Source organism: Podarcis raffonei, chromosome 15 (assembly GCF_027172205.1).
Source record: "Podarcis raffonei isolate rPodRaf1 chromosome 15, rPodRaf1.pri, whole genome shotgun sequence".
NCBI lineage: Eukaryota > Metazoa > Chordata > Lepidosauria > Squamata > Lacertidae > Podarcis > Podarcis raffonei.
This window is the reverse complement of record NC_070616.1, coordinates 43,893,526-43,914,946: the sequence shown is the minus strand read 5'-3', so window position 1 is coordinate 43,914,946 and position 21,421 is coordinate 43,893,526. Positions and strand designations below refer to the sequence as shown.

Sequence of the window (21,421 nt, the reverse complement as noted above, 5' to 3'; positions counted from 1 at the left end):
CTAGGTGTTATAGGTATGCATGTTTTGCTATAGACAAGCACCACTATTGCTCCATACCCACAATTTTGATGAGTTTCTTGTTTTTAGCAGATGCTGGCTCCGTAAACTGGGGATATATATTATACATATAGCACTCCATTTCTTGTATTTTAAAGCCCTTCCATCAGATCATAGGATTAATAAATCTCCAAGGCTTCTACTGACGTATGCAAAACCACCATAGCCACCAGGCCAAGATACAGGCCAAGCAAGGCCACCCAGGGGTGTGGGCAAATGCAAGGGATGCCTCTCTACTGGGCCAAATGCCAGCAGGGCCCCCAAACTTCTTAGCGTTCATTTTTTAAGAAATGAAAGCTAAGTCAGTTGGACATTTCTAGAGAAAGCTAGAGCACAAAAAGTGAAAGCAGATTGAGTGCTTGAGCACCATTGCTAAGGATGCTTAATAACTATTGCTAAGCAATCAGAAGGGATGTTCACCACCCCCACCAGGGGCTCAGAAGGCCCCCCCCCCACTTCCCCAAGCAGCAGAAAAAGACGGAGTTAAAGATGTAATGGTAAAATGGGCACAAGACCTGGGATATAATAAAGAATTAGAAAAATGGGGAAACCTCTGGAAAGATGATATCAGATTCACAGCCTGTTACATGATTAAAGAAAATTTCCTTAAAATGATGTACCAGTGGTATATTGACTCAAGCAAAATTGGCTAAAATGAACAAAAATATTAGTAACAAATGATGGAAATGTAATCTAAAAGAGGGGAGTCTTTTCCACATGTGGTGGACGTGTCCCAGAATCAAAAAAGTCTGGGACATGATATATGAAGAAATAAAAAAAAATGATTAGACGTACAAATTTTTAAAAGCCATAATTATTTTTATTAGAAATTTTCACAATGTTCATCCCAAAGGAAAATAAAAGAGATTTCTATATGTAATCACAGCCACAAGGATCGTGATAGCGAAACATTGGAAATGTAATACAATTCCCACAAAAGAATAATGGCTCTTAAAATTAAGTGACTATTTAGAACTTGCCAAATTAACAGATCTAATAAATCACTCAAAAGAAAGAACAAGGAGAAAATGAGCAGTCTTTATTAATTACATGGAAAAAGAAGGCTTCCAGAACATCACCTGGCTTAGCGTGGACTAAATCCCACTGACAGACTGTCTCTCCAAGATTTACCATTTGAATACACATCTGGAAAAAATTGATATACTAAGCACGTTCATCGATAGCAGGAAGTCAAGATACAAATTAAGGAGCCAAGCCGAAGCTGTTTAAAAAAGGCTTGAACTCCCTATGTAGAAGTTGATGTGAAAATATATATTTTTTGAAGTTTGTTGTCTATTTTTCTATTTTTATTCATTTTGTTTCTTCTCTCTTATATTATTTACTTTTTAAGTTTTATTTATGTATATTTGATGTATTTGTGTTTGCAACTAATAAAAATCTTTTTTTAAAAAAAAGTTGGGTAAAGGAGGGAAATGGGGGTATGACTGCACTTCATTCCTGTTCACTCCTCCACATGCAGCTGCTGGGTGACCTTGGGCCAGTCACACTTCTCTGAAGCCTCTCAGCCTCACTCACCTCACAGAGTGTTTGTTGTGGGGGAGGAAGGGAAAGGAGATTGTTAGCCGCTTTGAGACTCCTGAAGGGGAGTGAAAGGCGGGATATCAAATCCAAACTCTTCTTCTTCTTCTTTATTTCATCCACCCAAATGTGCTGCCTTTACATAATAAAACACAACTGACTTTGCTGTTTTCTTTGGAAGCAACTGTCTTGCAATAAATGAGGTTTACTTTCTACTGAGAAAAAACTGATATTGCAGTTGTGTCTCCCCACCAGTTTTCCAAGCCCCCCACAAAGCCTCTATTGTTCTGCTTGTCATTTATTAGTATGCAGAAAGTAACCATAAAACAAAAATATGAACTACAGAATGAATTGGCAAATGCACCCACGAAATAATTAAAACGGCTTACAGCTACAGCTACATCAAGTTAAAATTCCCATGGACTATATTTTAGGATCTTTTAGGTTGGCAAAAAGTTGTGTATGCGTGGAGAGTTGTGACTCCACACATGCTGGATGCTTGTATATTTGTGTCTTGATCCCAGGAGCTCCAGGCTGTGTGCACTCTTTCCCATCCCTCTTTTATCTTCACAACAGCCCTGTTTTGTAGGGTGGGCTGAGAGCTGGTAATAATAATAATAATAATAATAATAATAATAATAATAATAATAATTTTTATTTATACCCTGCCCTCCCCAGCCAAGGCCGGGCTCAGGGTGGCTAACAAGCAATAATAAAACCAAGTTGAATGAATACAACTTAAAAACAAGATTAAAATACAACATTTTAATGGTAGCGCACATGCTTCAAGAGGACTGGCAAACCTATTTGCTTGGGTATGAAATGCTGCAGTTAAAGCAAGGAGGCCTCTTTTCTGGCTTTCTTTACATGGTGTGGGAATGACATTACCAGAAAACATAAGGAGAGTCCTGCTGGATCAGGCCATCTTCTAGCCCAGTGGCCAACCAGATGCCTGGGGAGGCAGAGCACAGCCCTTGTGGCCCAAGCCCCAGAGAGCCTGCCCCTCCGGGCACTCGCCAGTGCTGCTTCCTGTGGGAGCGTGTGCCATAACTGTAACTGCGCTACGTGACATGTAGTTGTATCTTGCTTTTCTAGCCAGCTCAAGATTGTATACATTTTCCTCTGCTCCCCACACCCTCCATATCTTTGCAACAACTCTTTTGAGGTAGGCTAGGTTCAGTTAATATACAGGTGAAACTCGAAAAATTAGAATATTGTGGAAAAGTTCATTTATTTCAGTAATGCAACTTAAAAGGTGAAACTAATATATGAGATAGACTCATGACATGCAAAGCGAGATATGTCAAGCCTTTATTTGTTACAATTGTGATGTTTATGGCGTACAGCTGATGAAACCCCCCAAATTAACAATCTCAGAAAATTAGAATATTAAATGAAATCAGCAAAACAAGGACTGCAAATAGAGCAATATTGGACCTCTGAGAAGTAGAAGCATGCACATGTACTCAGTATTTGGTTTGGGCCCCTTTTGCATCAATTACTGCCTCAATGCGGCGTGGCATGGATGCTATCAGCCTGTGGCACTGCTGAGGTGTTATGGAAGACCAGGAAGCTTCAATAGCAGCCTTCAGCTCTTCTACATTGCTCAGTCTCATGTCTCTCATCTTTCTCTTGGCAATGCCCCATAGATTCTCTTCAGGTCAGGCAAGTTTGCTGGCCAATCAAGCACAGTAATCCCATGGGCATTGAACCAGGTTTTGGTACTTTTGGCAGTGTGGGCAGGTGCCAAAGTCCTGCTGGAAAATGAAATCAGCATCCCCATAAAGCTCGTCTGCGGAAGGAAGCATGAAGTGCTCCAAAATCTCTTGGTAGATGGCTGCGTTGACCCTGGACTTAATGAAGCAGTGGACCAACACCAGCTGATGACATGGCTCCGCAAATCTCTTTTCTGATGAGAGCAGCTTTTGCATCTCACTTGGAAACGAAGGACCCAGAGTCTGGAGGAAGAATGGGGAGGCACACAATGCCAGATGCTTGAAGACCAATGTGAAGTTTCCACAGTCTGTGTTGATTTGGGGAGCCATGTCATCAGCTGGTGTTGGTCCACTGTGCTTCATTAAGTCCAGGGTCAACGCAGCCATCTACCAAGAGATTTTGGAGCACTACACAAGCAGCACTTCTTGTCACCAGATTGCTGGGGGTGGGCAGGGGCACAGATGCTGCAGGCCCATTTGCGGATCCTGGGGGCATCCCTGAGGCTCAGATGGGCACAAGCCTCTTCTGTTCAGGCCAATGAGATCCAGCTGCCTCACAACCACTTAACCAACCATATTTCCGTCCAGATCAGTAAAATTCAACAAAAATACATAGCTAACTGAGGTTCTGCCCCCTCTAACAAAAGGCCACCACCCCCACCCCCCGCGCAAAAATTTTGGCTACACCCATGCTACTAGATGTGGGATTTCATAAAAAGCAGTGGGGAGGGGTGGGGTCTGGCTGGCAGGCTGGCATTCTTGGGATCAAATATTAGAAATTTTATTTTACATGACATGAGCAGGGAGGGACATAATGTATAGGGATGGCCTAGTCCTCAGGTGGAGCAGGAGGGGTCCTGAGTCTGATCGGACTTGCCAGATAATTCTAGCTGCTGAGCCTTGCAGCACTCAGGCCCTTTCATGCCAGGGCACATGGTCTGTATGCAGGAGGGAAATCTGAGCGGCGCCAGGCAATATCTCCTCAGCACTTCTTCAGCAGCAGCAGCAACGGCATCTGATGCCCAGTGAATAGTTGAGTGCTCTCTGCAGCCACTCCTGGGGACAGAACTTTGAAGCCTTCCTCTGCCCAGCCCCTGAGGAGAAGTTAATTTTTAGGCAGCAGCCCCTCTAGTGATGTTTCATGAACAGATCTAGCCAAACCTGAGCCATGTTCACACCATCTGAAGTCCTATGACACCACTTTAAACAGCCATGTCTTCCCCCAAAGAATTCTGGGAGCTCTAGTTTGTGACGGATGTTGAGCAGCATTGGGGAGTGGATTAACCACCCCACCTTTAGGGGAAAAGGTCCTCGCAACTCTCACAACCCTGAACAAACCGCAGCTCCTAGGATTCTCATTCAGTTAAAAGAGAGTTTAGAAAGGGGGAATAAGTTCTAAGTGTAATCAAAATTTATTAATTACTGAATTTCTTACCACCCTTCACTGTAAGTTCCCAAGGTGGGTTGCAACAATTTAAAAAATCAATATTTAAAACAGGTTAGAAATAAATTACAATAATGAGAGTAGGGACATTATCAAGTGTCAAAGGCCAGGGTAAAAATGTGTGTCCTCATAGTACTTCATACGCATTTAAAATCTGGCAAATTTCAGAATCAAATTTTCACCTTTAGAATGAAGAGTTTACTTTTAAAGATAAATCTGAATAAAACTTACAAGGATGAAGCTTAAGGTTGCAATCCCATGACCACTTTTATGGAAGTAAACACCACTGAAATCAATGGAACTTACTTTTGAGTAGGCATGTCTAGGCTTCTACTAAAACTCTGATTTTTAAAGCAATCAGCTAAAACAACATTTCTATATCTTGCTTTCCCCAAGAGCTAACATAGTCCATAGGTGGCTTTGTTTGGCAGGGGCGAGGAATTAGAATGCAAATTGCAGCTGCTCTGAGAAAACACAAAGAAACAGAGCACACTTGAGAATGTGCTTTTCCTCCTTCCAAACTAATTTCAACTTTAGTACAAGGATGTGGTCTTGTCAGTGGGAAACAATGGCCCACAGGGTTTGTTGTAGCAGGAGAAGCCACTCTGTGAAGCCGCTCAGCACAGAACCTTTAAGGCAAGGGTGGTAAGCTTCAGGCCCTCCAGGGCTCTCCACTTGGCCCTCAGAACTCTGCCCCAGGCCACACCCATCTCCAGAGGCCACACCCCTGACTGCTCATCCAGGACTGGAAGGTATCCTTTAACTCTTGATGATTTGGATGAAAGACACAGAGAGAGGTGTGTAAAAATTACCTGGCCGTACAAAGGACAGGTTTAGATGTGTTGTTCAGTCCACTGTTGCCTCTGGGTCTGCCCACCATTGGCAGCTGGCCCAGAAGAGAAGGTGGCCTTCAGGGTGAAAATGCCCATTTCCCCTGCTTGGAAAGGACAGTGACCCTTTCCAAAACAGGATAATAATTCAGTCTTTACTTTTGCCCAGCTACAAAAACATACAAAGCATAAAGTGGTCTTCTGACAAGCAGCTACTTCTAATTATATTGCCTGTTTACTGCAGATAAAACCAAAGTGATACAGTTTGACCTGTAGGTGTCACTCGCAGTCAAGCTAGATATGTAGTTCACAGGTTGTGGGCCAATATTTATTCCAATGCCAACAACTACGGCTGTTGTACCTAACACAGCAGACGAAACCTTCCCACAGCTCCCACTTCAGCAGCCTCTGCTTCGGCTGGGGTCACCAGGCCCATTTCTGGTCAAGGCGGATGCTTCCTTTAAGTATTGTAAAACAGGCGGCACAGGCACAGTAATACATTTGTCACTGTGATGTATTTTATATTTGTCACACCTGTTTAAAGGCCCTCCTGAATTTCAGCGCAGAAGGCTTCAGCTGCAAAAAGCGTCCCTACTTCCCATCTATCTGAATCTACAGGAGCCCCACTTAAGTTAAGGGCTGGAAGGTCCCTCTCTGCACCCTGACAAGTGATCAAACAGAACTGAGGCAAGTCCTCCCCAAAGTACCATCCGAACTACAATGGGAAAATAGGGTTCAGTTTGGCACTAAGAGTTAACCTTCTCACAACCAATTATTTAATGGACAACTGCTGCCCAGCTGAACGGCATAAACAGGGATGGCAGTTTCCCAAGCAATTGAAGTCTGTATGAGCATGTAAGATTTTGAGTTACAACTGTTATGCAGAACTCTTCAGCGGAAGTGTGCAAGATTTTGTGGTTCAACTGAAATGAGTGGCGAGAATATGTCCAACATAAGTTTACTTATTGATACTTATTTATATTAAATTCCTACCTGAGCAAACTCTATTTTAAAAGCGGCTAATCTTCCTACTCCAGAAAAGCAATTTTTCCTCAACTCTTACCTTATGAAAAATGTGTTCTCAAAATAAGAACAATAAAAGACAACGCTTGTGACAAGCCAAATGGATCAAAATAACATGCTGGGCAAATGATGGTGGGAGTCATAGGTGAAGGGGACAAAACCATAAAAGGAAGTTACAAATCAACAGGAACATCGGGTCTAGGCCTCCCTGGTTCATAAATTAGCAGAAATAATGAGTTCAGTGTTTGTGGCAGTGGAAGACAATATAGGCCGCTATTGCTGAGGGAACACGTTCCTCCTTCCTCTGAGACTCCGGAGGAAAAGAACAAAGGATTGGAAAAAGTTTGGTCTGACATCCAAGTTCCTCTGCACAGACATGACTCGGACTCTGCTGGTGCCTGGATTTCGACCTTGCCTTTCCAAAGCAGGTAAGAGCACCTTTTCTCCGAACTTCCCAGGCTTTACACATCCCTTCTCAGCAGGAAAGTCAGCCCGGGCTCAGCTCGTCGGGTGGAAGGGAAGCAGGAGGAGTTCTCTCAACGAGGCATTTCAGAATTGGCCTGAAATTGGCAAGAACGTGTCCAGAAGGCTTTGCCTCCCCAAGCAAGAGCTGAGGGGCGCAGCAGGTGTCGGGCCTCGGCGGGTTTGGGGGGCGGGAAGACCTGGTCCTCTTCTGCAAGGTCAGGCTGGGAACCGGGAGAAGGGAGCCCCGAAGCCGGAGGCCGGCCAAGGCTCACTCGGCGCCGGGAGACGGGCAGTTCAAGGGGGCATTTCCGCGGGAGCGGGAGCCCTTTCTGCGGCCAAGCGCCGCCATTCAGCCGCCTTGTCTTGCTTTCCGTATCTAAGCGCGTGTAGTCCAGTTCCGAAGTGTTCCGACGTGACAGGAGGCCGGGGCTCGTCTCGCCCCCTCCTCTTTCCCCCCTCAGAGGGACCGAGGAGGGAAGGAGGCCCGAAGAGGCTCCAGGCGGGCCGAGGCCGCCCTCTTGCTCGGAGGGGCCCCTTCCGGCGGCCCCTCCGGCATCTCCCGCGTCCTTTGGCCCGGGCCCTCGGCTTCCTTCTCGGCGCCCCCCCCCCCGCCTCCCGGGGCTTCTCCTCCCGCTCGCCTTTTTCTGGGCTCTGTCCTAAAATGCCTCCCTTCCCGAGGGCCGGAGGCGGGTCCCGGCGCCCCGCTCTGGGGCTGGCGCGGCTCCCGGGGCGGCTGGGCTGCGCTCGAGCCCTCCAGCCGGGAGGGGGCTGAGCTCCGCGCTTGAACCCGCCTCCGCCAGATCTCATTTCCCTAAAAGAAAGAAAGGCGCGGGGGGGCTCCTCCCTCTCGGTCCCTCTCCCGCTCCGCCGCCGAGCATTGCCCGGGACCTGCCAGCCAGCATGCCGGCATCCAGGCGGGGGCTGCTGCTCCTCTCCGTCCTGGTCCTGGGACAGGCGATGGATTTCGCGGATTACGGCGACGTCCTGGAGGAAGACGCGGAGCAGGACGCGGAGCCCATCGACTACAAGGACCCTTGCAAAGCTGGTGAGGCTTGGGGGGGGGGTCCCGCCGCGACCATCTCCTTCCCCGAATGCGCGCCTTTCCGCTCTCGGGAGGGGGCCGGGGGGGCGAGGGGCAGCGGGGGTCTTTTGTGTGCCTGGACGCTGCTTGGAGGCTCTGAAACGGGCAGAGGGGCTTCTTGAACCTGGGTCAGAGGCAGTGCCTAGTTGGCAGCGGAGCTTGCAGACAAAAGAAAAAAGGAAAGTTTTTGCTCTCTCTCCCTCTCTCCTTCCCCCTCCATCCCTTTCTCTCTTCTGGGCTGTAAAATAACTCCTGGACTTTTAAAGTTTAGCCTGAGAAAGAAAAGAGTCTTTGATATATAAACTCAAGAGTAAGGACTCATAGGACAGCTTCTCTCTCCCCCCCCCCCCCGCCCCATTTCAGGGAATTAAACTCTTTTCCATCTGCCCTCTATTGTTGTTTTTCTTCTTCCTCCGTGTCCCATAAAAACGATTGTATCTGTTTGTGGCTCTTTGTGTGAGGCAGCGGCAGGAGGCCTGATGTGTTTGGGTATGTGTCTGCCAAGCGTGGGGGGGGGGGCTGCTTGCTTGAAGGAAAGTAAACAGAAGCTGCGCTGGGGGGGGGGAGGCTGGCAGGAGCTCAGAGGTGAAGGGCTGTGGGCTTGAACTAGACCCCATCATTGCCCTTTCCTCCTCTCAAACAGTTTGTCTGTCTGGAGCAGCTGCAGACACTTGCTGGGTGGTAGCTGTCAAAAGAGGCAAATATGTTGGGCCCAGAAATATTTTACAGATCACCCATCCTTAATTGCTCATCCCTAGGAGTCATGCTACATTAAAATAATTAACGTGTGTGTGTGTGTGTGTGTGTGTGTGTGTGTGTGTTGCAGAACACCCAGATGGCACATCCCTCTTTTCTTTCCCACGGTGTACTGAGAGACCTAACCCCCTCTACACCCCCACATAAACCTGCTTGTGAGGACTGCACATCCTACACCAGCCCTTGTCAGCCCTGCGGTCCATTATGGGACCAGCCATCCTGCCTGTGTGTAGAGCAGGGAGGGAGCAAACTTTCTGAGCTGGCAGCTTAGAGTCCCCTGGCCTTGTCTGTGAATAAAGGGTTGGTGTGTTTCTGTTGAACCTGTGCTCTGCTGAACAGCGTTTTAATCCTTCTACCAATACAATCAGTGGCAGAATGCTCAATGACTTGTGACAGTGCCAGATCCCAGGGCAGCAGAAGCAAGAAACGGCTCAAGGGCTTTTGTTTTTTTATTCTTCCTCTCTCCCTCTCCCCCCACAACACACACTTTTTCATTCAAACAAAGAAGTGGAGAAATAAAAGTGTGAAAGACAATGAGGCTGTGTGATCCATGATACAACAACTGAAGTATAAAGTTTTCTTTTCTTTGAGGTTTTTAGGTGTTTGTAAATGCATCTGGGGTCATTGTCTCAAGGTCACTCTAGAGTGAAATAGAGTGATTAATGTGGAATCTACCCCTCTGCAATCAACCGTTCTTCTGCTCTGACTATTTTGAGAGCATCCACCCATATGCTTTTGCTAGCTGTTGCTAATACCTTCCTTTGGCCTTCTTTTCTGTGAAGAGGAGGCAGCAATTCTCCCATTTGCCCAACAAAAGCACACTGTCCCCCTGTGAGGCAAGAGGAACCTGCATGTGCTTATTCATTACTCTTTATTTTAGTTTCTGTTACAGTCTGCATGGCCTTCTGCTCTGTCACTTACCTTTCCAAAGTTGGGACTAGTGAGAGTGTAGGTTGGCGAATTCCATTATTATCTTAATACATGAGTTGCAGTTTATAGTATAAACATTTATAAAGTAAAAATATAAAAGCAACCTGCAGAGTCTTAAACATTCATATATTAATAATAGGCTGTTGATGTTTTAATTTTTAAATTTTTTCACTGGGCACAGAAGGGTGACGTCTCATGGACGTGGAGCAGGTAATAATTATTTTAAAACAAAATGAAGCAAGGGTAGAGTATAATGGCCATTAAAATTAACTAATAATTAATAAAATTAATAAATAATAAATGGTGATTAAAACAGCATGCCCCAAAGCCTCAAATACTGGCTTAGGTAGCTTCATTTTTTGGCCCATATGCTGCTATCCTTGTTTCTCCAGCCTCTGACTTAGAGGTGAGGTACACTGAAGTCGGTGGAACTTAATTTCCAAAGAGATGTGATTAGTAATAACATTAATTATAATTCGGCTCTTGGAGGGAGAGAAAAGAACTAAATCCGTGTGTTGGTTTGGAGTGGTAGCCATCACCCTGCCTGCCTGCTGCTTTTGCTATGCAGTCCTAGCATGTATTCTTGGAGGTTCTCCTGTGTTTTATATGGCTTGCTTGCTTGCTTGCTTAATTCTTGCTTCCTAATAAGTAGAACTGCAGTCTAAAAGCTGAAGCGGTTTTTATGTGGCCCAGGCTAGTGCTAGAAGGTTCCCTCCCCACACTACTGCATTTTCAGTCCTTGTAGTTGATACCTTGGAAGGTATGGCAGGACTTGTTTCCGAGTAGCCAGAAGCTAAATAAAATCAGATCCCATTCATTTGATGCCCTTCCACTTATTTTAAGGGTCTGAGTTATGATTTGAGTTGTATAACCTGTTACGTGGCACTTTCCTGGGTGACCCTGGCTGCAGGACAGGGTTCCAACTTCCAATGTAAGCAAAAGTCAGAAAGTAAGGGTAGTTTGTTTGTTGTTAAAGGGCAAGTGTACTGCCAAGCTGATTTAAAATCAGACCCCCATCTCTATGGATTTATCATTTAATAGCATTTAGTAAGTGTTCTGCAGGAAGGAGAGTTTCTCCTTAGAGCGCCCACATAGCAAAAGTCTGCTCCACAGTAACTCAGAGCAGGGCTTTCAATGTGGCAGCCCCTGTTTGTGGAACTATTTTATTTCCTGGAAACAAGTGAAGACTTTTCTGTTTTGACAAGCTTTTCCAACTGAATAATAATAATAATAATAATAATAATAATAATAATAATTTATTATTTATACCCCGCCCATCTGGCTGGGCTTCCCCAGCCACTCTGGGCGGCTTCCAAAAGAATATTAAAATACTGTGATACATCAAGCATTAAAAGCTTCCCTAAACAGGGCTGCCTTCAGATGTCTTCTAAAAGTCTGGTAGTTGTTGTTCTCTTTGACATCTGGTAGGAGGGCGTTCCACAGGGAGGGCGCCACTACCGAGAAGGCCCTCTGCCTGGTTCCCTGTAACTTGGCTTCTCGCAGTGAGGGAACCGCCAGAAGGCCCTCGGAGCTGGACCTCAGTGTCCAGGTAGAATGATGGGGGTGGAGACGCTCCTTCAGGTATACTGGACCGAGGCCGTTTAGGGCTTTAAAGGTCAGCACCAATACTTTGAATTGTGCTCGGAAACGTACTGGGAGCCAATGTAGGTCTTTCAAGACCGGTGTTATATGGTCTCGGCGGCTGCTCCCAGTCACAGTCTGGCTGCTGCGTTCTGGATTAGTTGTAGTTTCCAGGTCACCTTCAAAGGTAGCCCCACGTAGAGCGCATTGCAGTAGTCCAAATGGGAGATAACCAGAGCATGCACCACTCTGGCGAGACAGTCTGCGGGCAGAGAGGGTCTCAGCCTGCGTACCAGATGGAGCTGGTACACAGCTGCCCTGGACACGGATTTGACCTGTGCCTCCATGGACAGCTGTGAGTCCAAAATGACTCCCAGGCTGCACACCTGGTCCTTCAGGTTCACAGTTACCCCATTCAGGACCAGGGAATCCTCCACACCTGCCCGTCTCCTGTCCCCCAAAAACAGTACTTCTGTCTTGTCAGGATTCAACCTCAATCTGTTAGCTGCCATCCAACCTCCAACCGCCTCCAGGCACTCACACAGGACCTTCACCGCCTTCACTGGTTCTGATTTGAAAGAGAGGTAGAACTGGGTATCATCCGCATACTGATGAACACCCAGCCCAAACCCCCTGATGATCTCTCCCAGCGGCTGCATTTAGATGTTGAAAAGCATGGGGGAGAGGACAGAACCCTGAGGCACCCCACAAGTGAGAGCCCAGGGGTCTGAACACTCATCCCCCCCCACCACTTTCTGAATATGGCCCAGGAGGAAGGAGCGGAACCACTGTATGACAGTGCCCCCAGCTCCCAGCCCCTCAAGACGGTCCAGAAGGATGTTATGGTCGATGGTATCAAACGCCGCTGAGAAATCCAGCAGAACTAGGAAACAGCTCTCACCTTTGTCCCTAGCCCGCCGGAGATCATCAACCAGTGCGACCAAGGCAGTTTCAGTCCTGTGATGAGGCCTGAATCCCAACTGGAAGGGATCCAAATGGTCCGCTTCTTCCAGGCGTGCCTGGAGTTGTTCAGCAACCACTCCCTCAATCACCTTGCCCAAGAATGGAAGATTTGAGACTGGGTGATAGTTGGCCATCGTGGCCGCATCTAAAGATGGTTTTTTAAGAAGCGGTTTAATAACCGCCTCTTTCAGCAGGTCTGGGAAGGCTCCCTCACGGAGGGAAGCATTCACCACTCCACGAAGCCCATCGCCCAGCCCTTCCCGGCTCGCTTTTATAAGCCAGGATGGGCAAGGATCAAGGAGACAGGTGGTTGGTTTCACTCGTCCAAGCAGCATGTCCACATCCTCGGAGGTAACAGATTGGAATTGATCCCACGCAATTTGACTAGAAAAGGTATCTGCTTTAGGCATTCTTTTTGTATTGTTTTAAAGCCTATTTTTAACTGTTTTCAATACATATTTGTAAATCTCTCTGAGACACATGTCAATGCCAATTTACAAAGAATAATAAATAATAATAATATAGTATCATTGCCATCAGGTAGAATCCAATGAAATATCAAATAGTCTTATGGAAAAGTGTTTACATCATCAATAGATATTGATGGTTAATCAAGTAATGTCAATTAGATATCCTGAAGGGTTTAAAGGCAGTGTCTACATGTAGGCCAACTACATGCCTAGATCCACACAACAGAGCTAACAACAACAACAACAAACTACTAGACTTTCTAACATCTAAATGCAAAATTACATTTTAGGTTCCTTCTCTACCAGAATAAAAAGGTTAAGAAAGCATCTATCCGAGGTATTTTTAAAAACCACCCCATATTATATCAAAGCATCATGAAGCTCCCATTTGCCTAAAGTTTTAGGATGTTCTCCTTAATGTGTGTGTGTGTGTGTGTGTGTGTGTGTGTGTTAGTGCACCACTTGTGTTTAAATAAAAGTATTGCATTCACCCCTCAGCCCAGCCGCCCGAGTCTTATAAGGATAGACAGAAAATGACTTTCTTTGGTTCGGTACTTCTCATCATCCTTTAGCCACTCTTCCTGAGATAGTCAAGGTGGTGGGTTATTTTCCTCATCCTTGAGTGCATGTTTGTGTGAGTGACAGCTATTCCAAACAATCCTAGTGCTTTGTGAGTAAAGATGTGACACTTATTCCACGCTGAAAGGATATACTCTTTGTTGTAAAGTGTGTGATGAACCTAATAAAGGGTACTGACATGACTTTTTAAAGCAAGTCACAGAAGCACCAGTGGCAGATAAGCCTCCTCGGCAAGTTCAAAGTCCTGTACAGTTGGAAGGGCCAAGCATAGGGCATATGCAGTAAATAATATACTTAATTCTTATCATGCACATCCTATTCTTTCTACAGGCCTCGTGCTTCCACTGTTCCTCCTCTGTAAGACTGTATCCGGCACTTGGGGTCTTCATATAACATGGCACAACCTGCCTCTAGCCATTCTCCTAGGCCTAAAGTCATTCAGACACTGCATTTTATGAAGACGCCCCCATACCCAGCGCCACATCATTGCCATTTATTTAGGCCATTTCTATACCACTCAGTATATATAAAAAATCTCTAAGCTGTGTACAAACAACTAAAACAACGATCTATGTTACAAAAATACATAAGGAAACAATTAATACAAATTACTCATAAATATATACTGATATCAATTCATCCTCCTGATACACCTCCCTATTCAACACCTGTCAGTCTCCTGCTTCTCACCCAGGACACCACCCAGGCACCCTCTTACTGAGGGCCCAAACAAACTCACTAACCACCCCCAAGATCTCACCATAAAGAGAGAGTACCTGGAACCCACTGACCTCCCTAGTCTCTAGGCTTTCTTTTATGGCCAAGGAATGAGGTTGTTGGAGCTTCTTCAGGCTGCCCACAGTTGTGTTATAATAGGAACAAGAGAAACCCTTGCAAATGTTACACACACACCCCAGTCCACTAACTATGCTTTGTTTTGTCCCACAATGCTTTCTCCCTCCCAGCACCTGTCCCCGTCACAAACTCCCTTTCCTATCCAATCAGCCAACATCAGAGCTAAGCAAGATTGTTGTGAGGCGGTCCAGTTCTGCCATCAAGGACACTGTTAGCTCTGGAAGGGGAGAATAGAATTTTCCTTGGAGCATTCATACTCCATGCACAAGAAATTAGTTATAAGTCTTCCCTACTTTATTGCCAAGCAGAAAGTGAGAAGGATGGGGCTGAGCATGCATTAACTCCCCCTAAGTTACTGTTGGTGGTAAGAGGTCAATCAACAGTAAATCTTGAACTAGGAAGTTGTAAGATGGTCAGTGGGGCACACCAGTCACCTCGCCCTGGGCAGTGAAGGAGCCATGGTGCCCATGGCAGCTTCCCTGTACTCAGGAGACTCGGCAGATTAACACTGTGGTCCCTTTAAAGATTTCTGGGTCTTTCTTGCAAATCTGACCAAGAAAAAGTCTTCCCCTGGGTATCTTCATTCCACCTTCACCTACCCCCCCATCATTATCTCACCCCACTCTCGGCCGCTCTCTGCTGGGCCTGGTTTGGACAGGTCTCCACTGCAACAGTAATGAACCGTGTTCCCCTTTGCAGCAGTCATGGCTAGGCAGACCAAGTGTGGAACGAAATCCCTGGTTCCTGGACACAGTAGCCCCACTCTCTAAACCAGGTAACATAAGAAAAGCTCTGCTGAAACATATCAGTGAGCAATCGGTCCAACACTGTTTCGTCAGCAGCTAGTGACATGCCCACAGAAACTCCACAGGCCAGACCTGGGCTGTGGCTCCCCAGCTCCTTATATTCGGAGGCAGGTGGCTCTAGTCCTTGAGGTGGGACACACAGCTTTCGTGACTAGTAGCCATTGATAGCCTTCTCCTTCAGGAGTTGTGTAATCCTGTTGAAAGCCACCCAAGCCTTGTGCTGGCACATTTTGCAGTTTTAACTAGGTGCTGCGTGAAGCGCTTGCACTTGTAAGTTCAGAATCTCCCACCCTTCTGCATTGTAGATGAAGCCAAAGTCAGGCGTTCTAGGAGAGGGAGCCTATCCACTGTATCCATACTGTGCATAATTCTGTACGCCTCTATTACAAGAACGCATGGCAAAGCAAGTGTGGTTCAGTGTGTGTGCATGCACACGAGATTTCCTTGTGCACCACTCTGTGTGCAGAGGCGTCACTAACCCCGACAAATCCTCTTGCCAGAGTACAATGTAGATATCTCCAGAGTACAATTCATTTTCTAGAACCATGCAGCAGGAAGGGCCATCTGGCCCGGCTCCTGCGGAGAGGCAGGGCCATCTGTTCCTTTGCCAGCCCCGCCCCCCGCCCCATCCAAGCTGGAGCACAGCGAAAGCAAGGAGCAGGTGTGTTGCGCTCTCTCCTGGAATCCCTTTAACATACAAAGCCAGCCAGGAGATAGTGAACTATCTGGCAATGTGGCGTGTCAGATCATTCACACATGAAAAGTGGGTGGTGGGGGCGGGGCTGACCTTGCAGTGATGTCATCATCTCAGCTGTTCTAGTGGACAGAGACAAAGCAGCAGCATCAGGGGGGAATACCTGGGAATATCTGCCTCCATTATTTGAATAGTGAGGAGCCCATGGTTCAGTCCTAAGAGTTGCCATACAGATCTTGTCTCTGGTTGTCACTCCTGTCACTTCTGACAACGGGGAGATTTTATTTACGTATTTCTTGCATTTGTATTTTTCCTCTCCCCCCAAACTCAGTGTAAGGTACATGGTCATATTTTATCCTCACAGCAACTCTGTGAGGTACCAATTTAGACTGAATGGTTGGCCCAAGGTCACCCACAAATGCTGTGGCTAAGGGGTTATCTGATTTATTTCTTTGATAAAATTGATACATTGCTTGATTGTAAAACAACAACAACAAACAAACCTCAAAGCAGTTTACAAAAGATAAAATAGAGAAATCAAGAAAGCAGGTGCTGAGAAGAGTACAGTGAAGGCCCCTGCTTGATCTCCACAGGGAAGCAGTTCCAAAGTGCAGCTGCTGCCACACTAGATGACCAAGTTCTTACATGGGTCTCTTGATCTGATCATTATACCATACTGGCTCTTGGGATCTTGGAGAAGGGTCTTGGCACCCAGGCAGGTTCATATTGGAACGAGCAGTTGTTTAGGTATCCTGGCCCGATTGTTTAGGTTTGCAAAGGTCACTAGAACACATTTATTCAGGGTGAGGTGGCATCTATCTGCCTTGAGAGACAATGGAGTGTGCCTCTGGGGGCCAAGTCAAACAGATGCTTTAGCAGCAATGTGAAGTGACCTCCTCTAGGTGCAAGCCTGGGCTGTTTGTGTGGAGGTCCTGGGCTGCCCAGACAGCAAGACCTTCCTCTTGGCCTCACTGATGGGGTCCAGAGGAAGGCAGAGCAAGATGTTTGGCACCAGCTTGGCTGCAGGAGTTGCTAGAAGGGGGTGTACAAGGTGCCATCCAATCCGCTTAGGGATTCCACTCCGGATTTGTGTAGGGATTCCTCCTCAGCCTTTTCTTCCCCCGAAGATCTTCCACAGGGCAGCAGGAAATGGTTTTCCTAAAGCATTTCTCAGGAATAAGTATAGCTGCAAGGCAGCAGAGGTTTAGGATCAGAGTTCCCTTCTCCTCAATGGGCTTCCTTCCCAGGTGGACAAGCCCCATCTGTAGATGGCATGACAATGCGTTAGCAGTAGCCCAGTTTTAAATGGAATTTAATATATACGAACATATTAAAGCCTACATATATAGGCTCCATCACAGAGTTAAGCATTCTTAAAACCATTGATCTCATTGGATTAAACATACATAATCCTGTGAATAGTGGCCATAATCTCTTAAAACGAATGTATTCAAAGCCAAATACAATGAATAAATTCTGTGTAAAAAATCATTGAGGGGATTAAGTAGTGCAAATGATGCCACAAAATGTGTGTTTATTGACCTTTTGTCTTAGCAGATCTAGGGCCTAACAAATCATAAGAAGTGCTAGGATCCTGGAGCTGCCTCCTGTATCTCACCAGGATCATCCACCAAACCAGTATGGATAATCTTGTGCTCCTATTTATGTTGTCTAATCTTAGTCCTGCTATTTGCTTCTCAAATTATCAATATACATGTCACTACTAATCAAAAGCATAGAAGTTGACTTTCCACCTTCCTGACACATTTACTTTATTTGTTAACCAACATTAAGTCAGAGTTCCCTGGTTTGGACAAAATGAGGAACTAATTTTTAGGATCTTTACCTGGATGCTTTCACATGACAGGAGGGAAAAATGAGAGAATGCTTAGCTTGACCCCTACAGGACTCCTAAAGCCTCAAACGATCATCTGAAACATGCTAATCCTTTCCCAGTGAACTTCCAGTCCTTTATTCTGGCAAGTTTTGGCCACTTCTTCTGAGTAAACATGCAGGAGGATCAGGCTATAAGGCCCACTTTGTTCAGCAGGACTTTCTTCCAAATAAGTGTGTATCGAATTCCACAGTCTCGGCCTTCAAGCAAGAAATCTTGCTTAGCATTCTTACATATGTTTAGGTCAAATGCAAATCTGTCTCTAAGCAACTAAATTTCTGAAGGTGCGTGTGGCCTGCATGACCAGAGATTTTAGATAATATTCCTGTGCTGTTGTTGTTATTAATTAAAGTTCTATACAACCCTTCTTTTGAGGATCACATAATATAAAAACATAAAAATACACCCCGTTTAAAGGGCCGTAGATTGTTTAATTAGCCAAAGGCCTGGGAGAAGTTTTTGCCTGGCACCTAAGATGCCCTGGCCAGAGCTTTTCATAGACCAGGAGTCACTGCAGAAAAGGCCTGTTCTCGTGTTGCCGCCCTCCTGACCTCTCACTGAGGAGGCACATGAAGAAGGGCCTCCGAGGATGATCCCAGGAGGTTTAGCACTGTTCAGTTCAGTTTAGCGCTGCATAAAAGCTTTATTTAGTTGCAAACCATTGTAATAGTTATATGACCCAGTTATATGCATAAATAGATCCATTTCAAAATGTGAAACTTATTTCATTCATTTAAAATATTTTAGGATGCTTTTCTGAGCAAATGACCATCCAAAGCAGCTTACAATAAAAAACAGCTTCATGTAAGCAGCACACCCCTGCCCCGTGAATGCCTTAAATCAATGTGCCTCATTCTTTTTCAGCTATTATTGAGGGAGTGTGAAGTGTAAGTGTGATGGAGGGAGAGAACAACTGCCTTGCAAACAGAAGAACTCATGTTCATTCCCCTGCATCTCCAGGTGGGGCTGGGAATGCTCCCTGTCTGAACCCCAGAGAACATCTGCCTGCTGGAGTTGAGAGCACTGAACAAGATGGGCCATAGCTCAACTTCTTAGGATATAGCAGTTAGATTCCCACCCAGCCATTAGGTTCCCTGGGTATTCTTGGCCAGAGTCATTCCCTCTGAGCCTGACCTACCTCCTAGGGTTAGAAGGATAAAATGGGTGGGGAAAGTACATACATCACCCTGGGCTCCTTGGATGAAGGTCAGGTTAAAAATTTAATTGATAAAATGCAGGGAATAAATAAATGAAATGATGTCCTGGCCGCTGGATGTGGCATTCTCCTTCCACCCTAGTTTTTTTAAAGATGTCACCAGACATTGCCCTCCAGGACTATGTCAGGATATTTGGGAGATGGAAGTTAAAAAGGGATCTGGGACAAACCCCCTTCAACTGTTTTACATCTGGCAAGAGCCCCATCAAGCCTCATCAGAGATGAATGGGAATGGCATGAGAGCACAGCTGTACCTGAGGCAACCAACTCAAGTGTACCACATCCTTTCAAGGGCTAAAAAAGGATTGCTAAGCTCTGGCAAATAGTGGGCACTAATTCAGCCTGAGTACTTGCATCATGATGGCAGACCCACTGTGAAGTACTCCATCCACCCCCTGGCCCAAGCCGATGTGCACTGGCTGAAGTCAGGACACAGCTGCACCTCCCTTGGCAAACTATTTGTAGTTTGTGCTTTAGAAAAACGGACATCAGTCCATTGGATTTTTTTTTAAGAGATATTTATTGAAGTTTTACAAAAACATAAATACAAGAACACATAATAAAAGAAAAAAGAAAAAGAAAAGATACAACATATAAAAGCACAGGAAAAAATAAGAATAATTAAAAACAATTCCATTTTTCATAACTTAAAACTTATTTGCTTGTTTCTTTGACCTCCTCACACCTCCCCTTCTTGTATTCCCATTTAAATAATCAAATCAGCAAATCCTTACCCTCTTTCATTTATCTTAACTCTATATCTTAACATTTTATAACTCTGTATTTTCATCCATTATCAATTCATTTTTGCATATTCTTATTAACTTTGTTGCTAATACCACTTATTTCCAATCCAACATCATTTTAACATTCATTAATTTTACAATGTTTCTGCAAATAATCTTTAAATTTCTTCCAATCTTCTTCCACCAACTCTTCTCCCAGGTCTCGGATTCTGCCAGTCATTTCCGCCAATTCCATAAAGTCCATCACTTTCATCTGCCACTCTTCCAGGGTGGGTAGATCTTGTGTCTTCCAATACTTTGCGATAAGTATTCTTGCTGCTGTTGTTGCATACATAAAGAACGTTCTATCCTTCTTTGGCACCAATTGGCCGACTATGCCCAGGAGAAAGGCCTCTGGCTTCTTCAGAAAGGTATATTTAAATACCTTTTTCATTTCATTATAGATCATCTCCCAGAAAGCCTTAATCTTTGGGCACGTCCACCAAAGGTGAAAGAATGTACCTTCATTCTCTTTACATTTCCAACATTTGTTATCGGGCAGATGATATATTTTTGCAAGCTTGACTGGTGTCATGTACCACCTATATATCATTTTCATAATATTCTCTCTCAAGGCATTACATGCCGTAAATTTCATACCGGTGGTCCACAACTGTTCCCAGTCAGCAAACATAATGTTATGACCAATGTCTTGTGCCCATTTAATCATAGCAGATTTAACCGTTTCATCCTGCGTATTCCATTTTAACAGCAAGTTATACATTCTTGAAAGTATCTTAGTTTTGGGATCTAACAGTTCTGTTTCCAATTTTGATTTTTCCACCTGGAAGCCAATTTTTTTATCCAAGTTATAGGCCTCTCTTATTTGGTAATAATGCAGCCAATCTCGCACTTTATCTTTTAATTTCTCAAAACTCTGCAATTTCAATTTGTCTCCATCTTGTTCCAATATTTCCCAATATTTCGGCCATTTGGCCTCCATATTGAGCTTTTTCTGAGCCTTGGCTTCCATTGGTGACAACCACCTTGGGGTTTTATTTTCCGATAAGTCTTTGTATCTTAACCAGACATTAAACAATGCTTTCCTGACAATATGGTTTTTAAATGCTTTATGTGCTTTAACCTTGTCGTACCACAAATATGCATGCCACCCAAAAACATTGTTGAAACCTTCTAGATCCAAAATGTCTGTGTTCTCAAGAAGCAGCCAGTCTTTCAATCAGCAGAATGCTGCTGATTCATAGTAAAGTTTAAAGTCTGGCAGGGCAAATCCACCTCTTTCCTTTGCGTCAGTTAGTATTTTAAATTTTATTCTGGGCTTCTTGCCCTGCCAGACAAATCTAGAAATATCTTTCTGCCACTTCTTGAAACAGTCCATCTTGTCCAGAATTTGCAATGACTGAAACAGAAATAACATTTTTGGCAATACATTCATCTTTATAGCTGCAATTCGACCCAACAAGGAAAGCTTCAAATTTGACCATATTTCCAAATCTTTTTTCACTTCTGTCCAACATTTCTCATAATTATCTTTAAATAAATTTAAATTCTTAGCAGTCATATTAACCCCCAAGTATTTTACTTTCTTAACTAATGTTAAACCTGTCTCCTTCTGAAACCTCTCCTTCTCAATTGGTGTAAAATTTTTCTCTAAAACTTTGGTTTTTAGCTTATTCAACTTAAATCCTGCCACATGACCAAATTCTTGAATCAATTCTAATACTCTTTTCGTACTAGATTCTGGCTCCTGTAACGTCAAAACTAGGTCATCTGCAAA

At 44.9% G+C, this 21,421-nt stretch overlaps 1 protein-coding gene across 2 annotated transcripts in view; it reads left to right on the top strand.

Annotated features, from left to right (window-relative positions):
* The first annotated feature begins 7,929 nt into the window (after nucleotides 1-7,929).
* The window catches only part of BMP1 (bone morphogenetic protein 1), a 158,725-nt gene continuing 145,233 nt past the window's right edge, over nucleotides 7,930-21,421 (top strand). Inside the window, exon 1 of one of the 2 annotated variants that reach the window (XM_053367748.1) lies at nucleotides 7,930-8,118. In XM_053367748.1, coding sequence (XP_053223723.1) covers nucleotides 7,974-8,118 — 145 coding nt within the window. In that variant the 5' untranslated portion in view covers nucleotides 7,930-7,973. The remainder of the gene's footprint in view (nucleotides 8,119-21,421) is intronic. The other variant, XM_053367747.1, reaches the window with a different exon arrangement.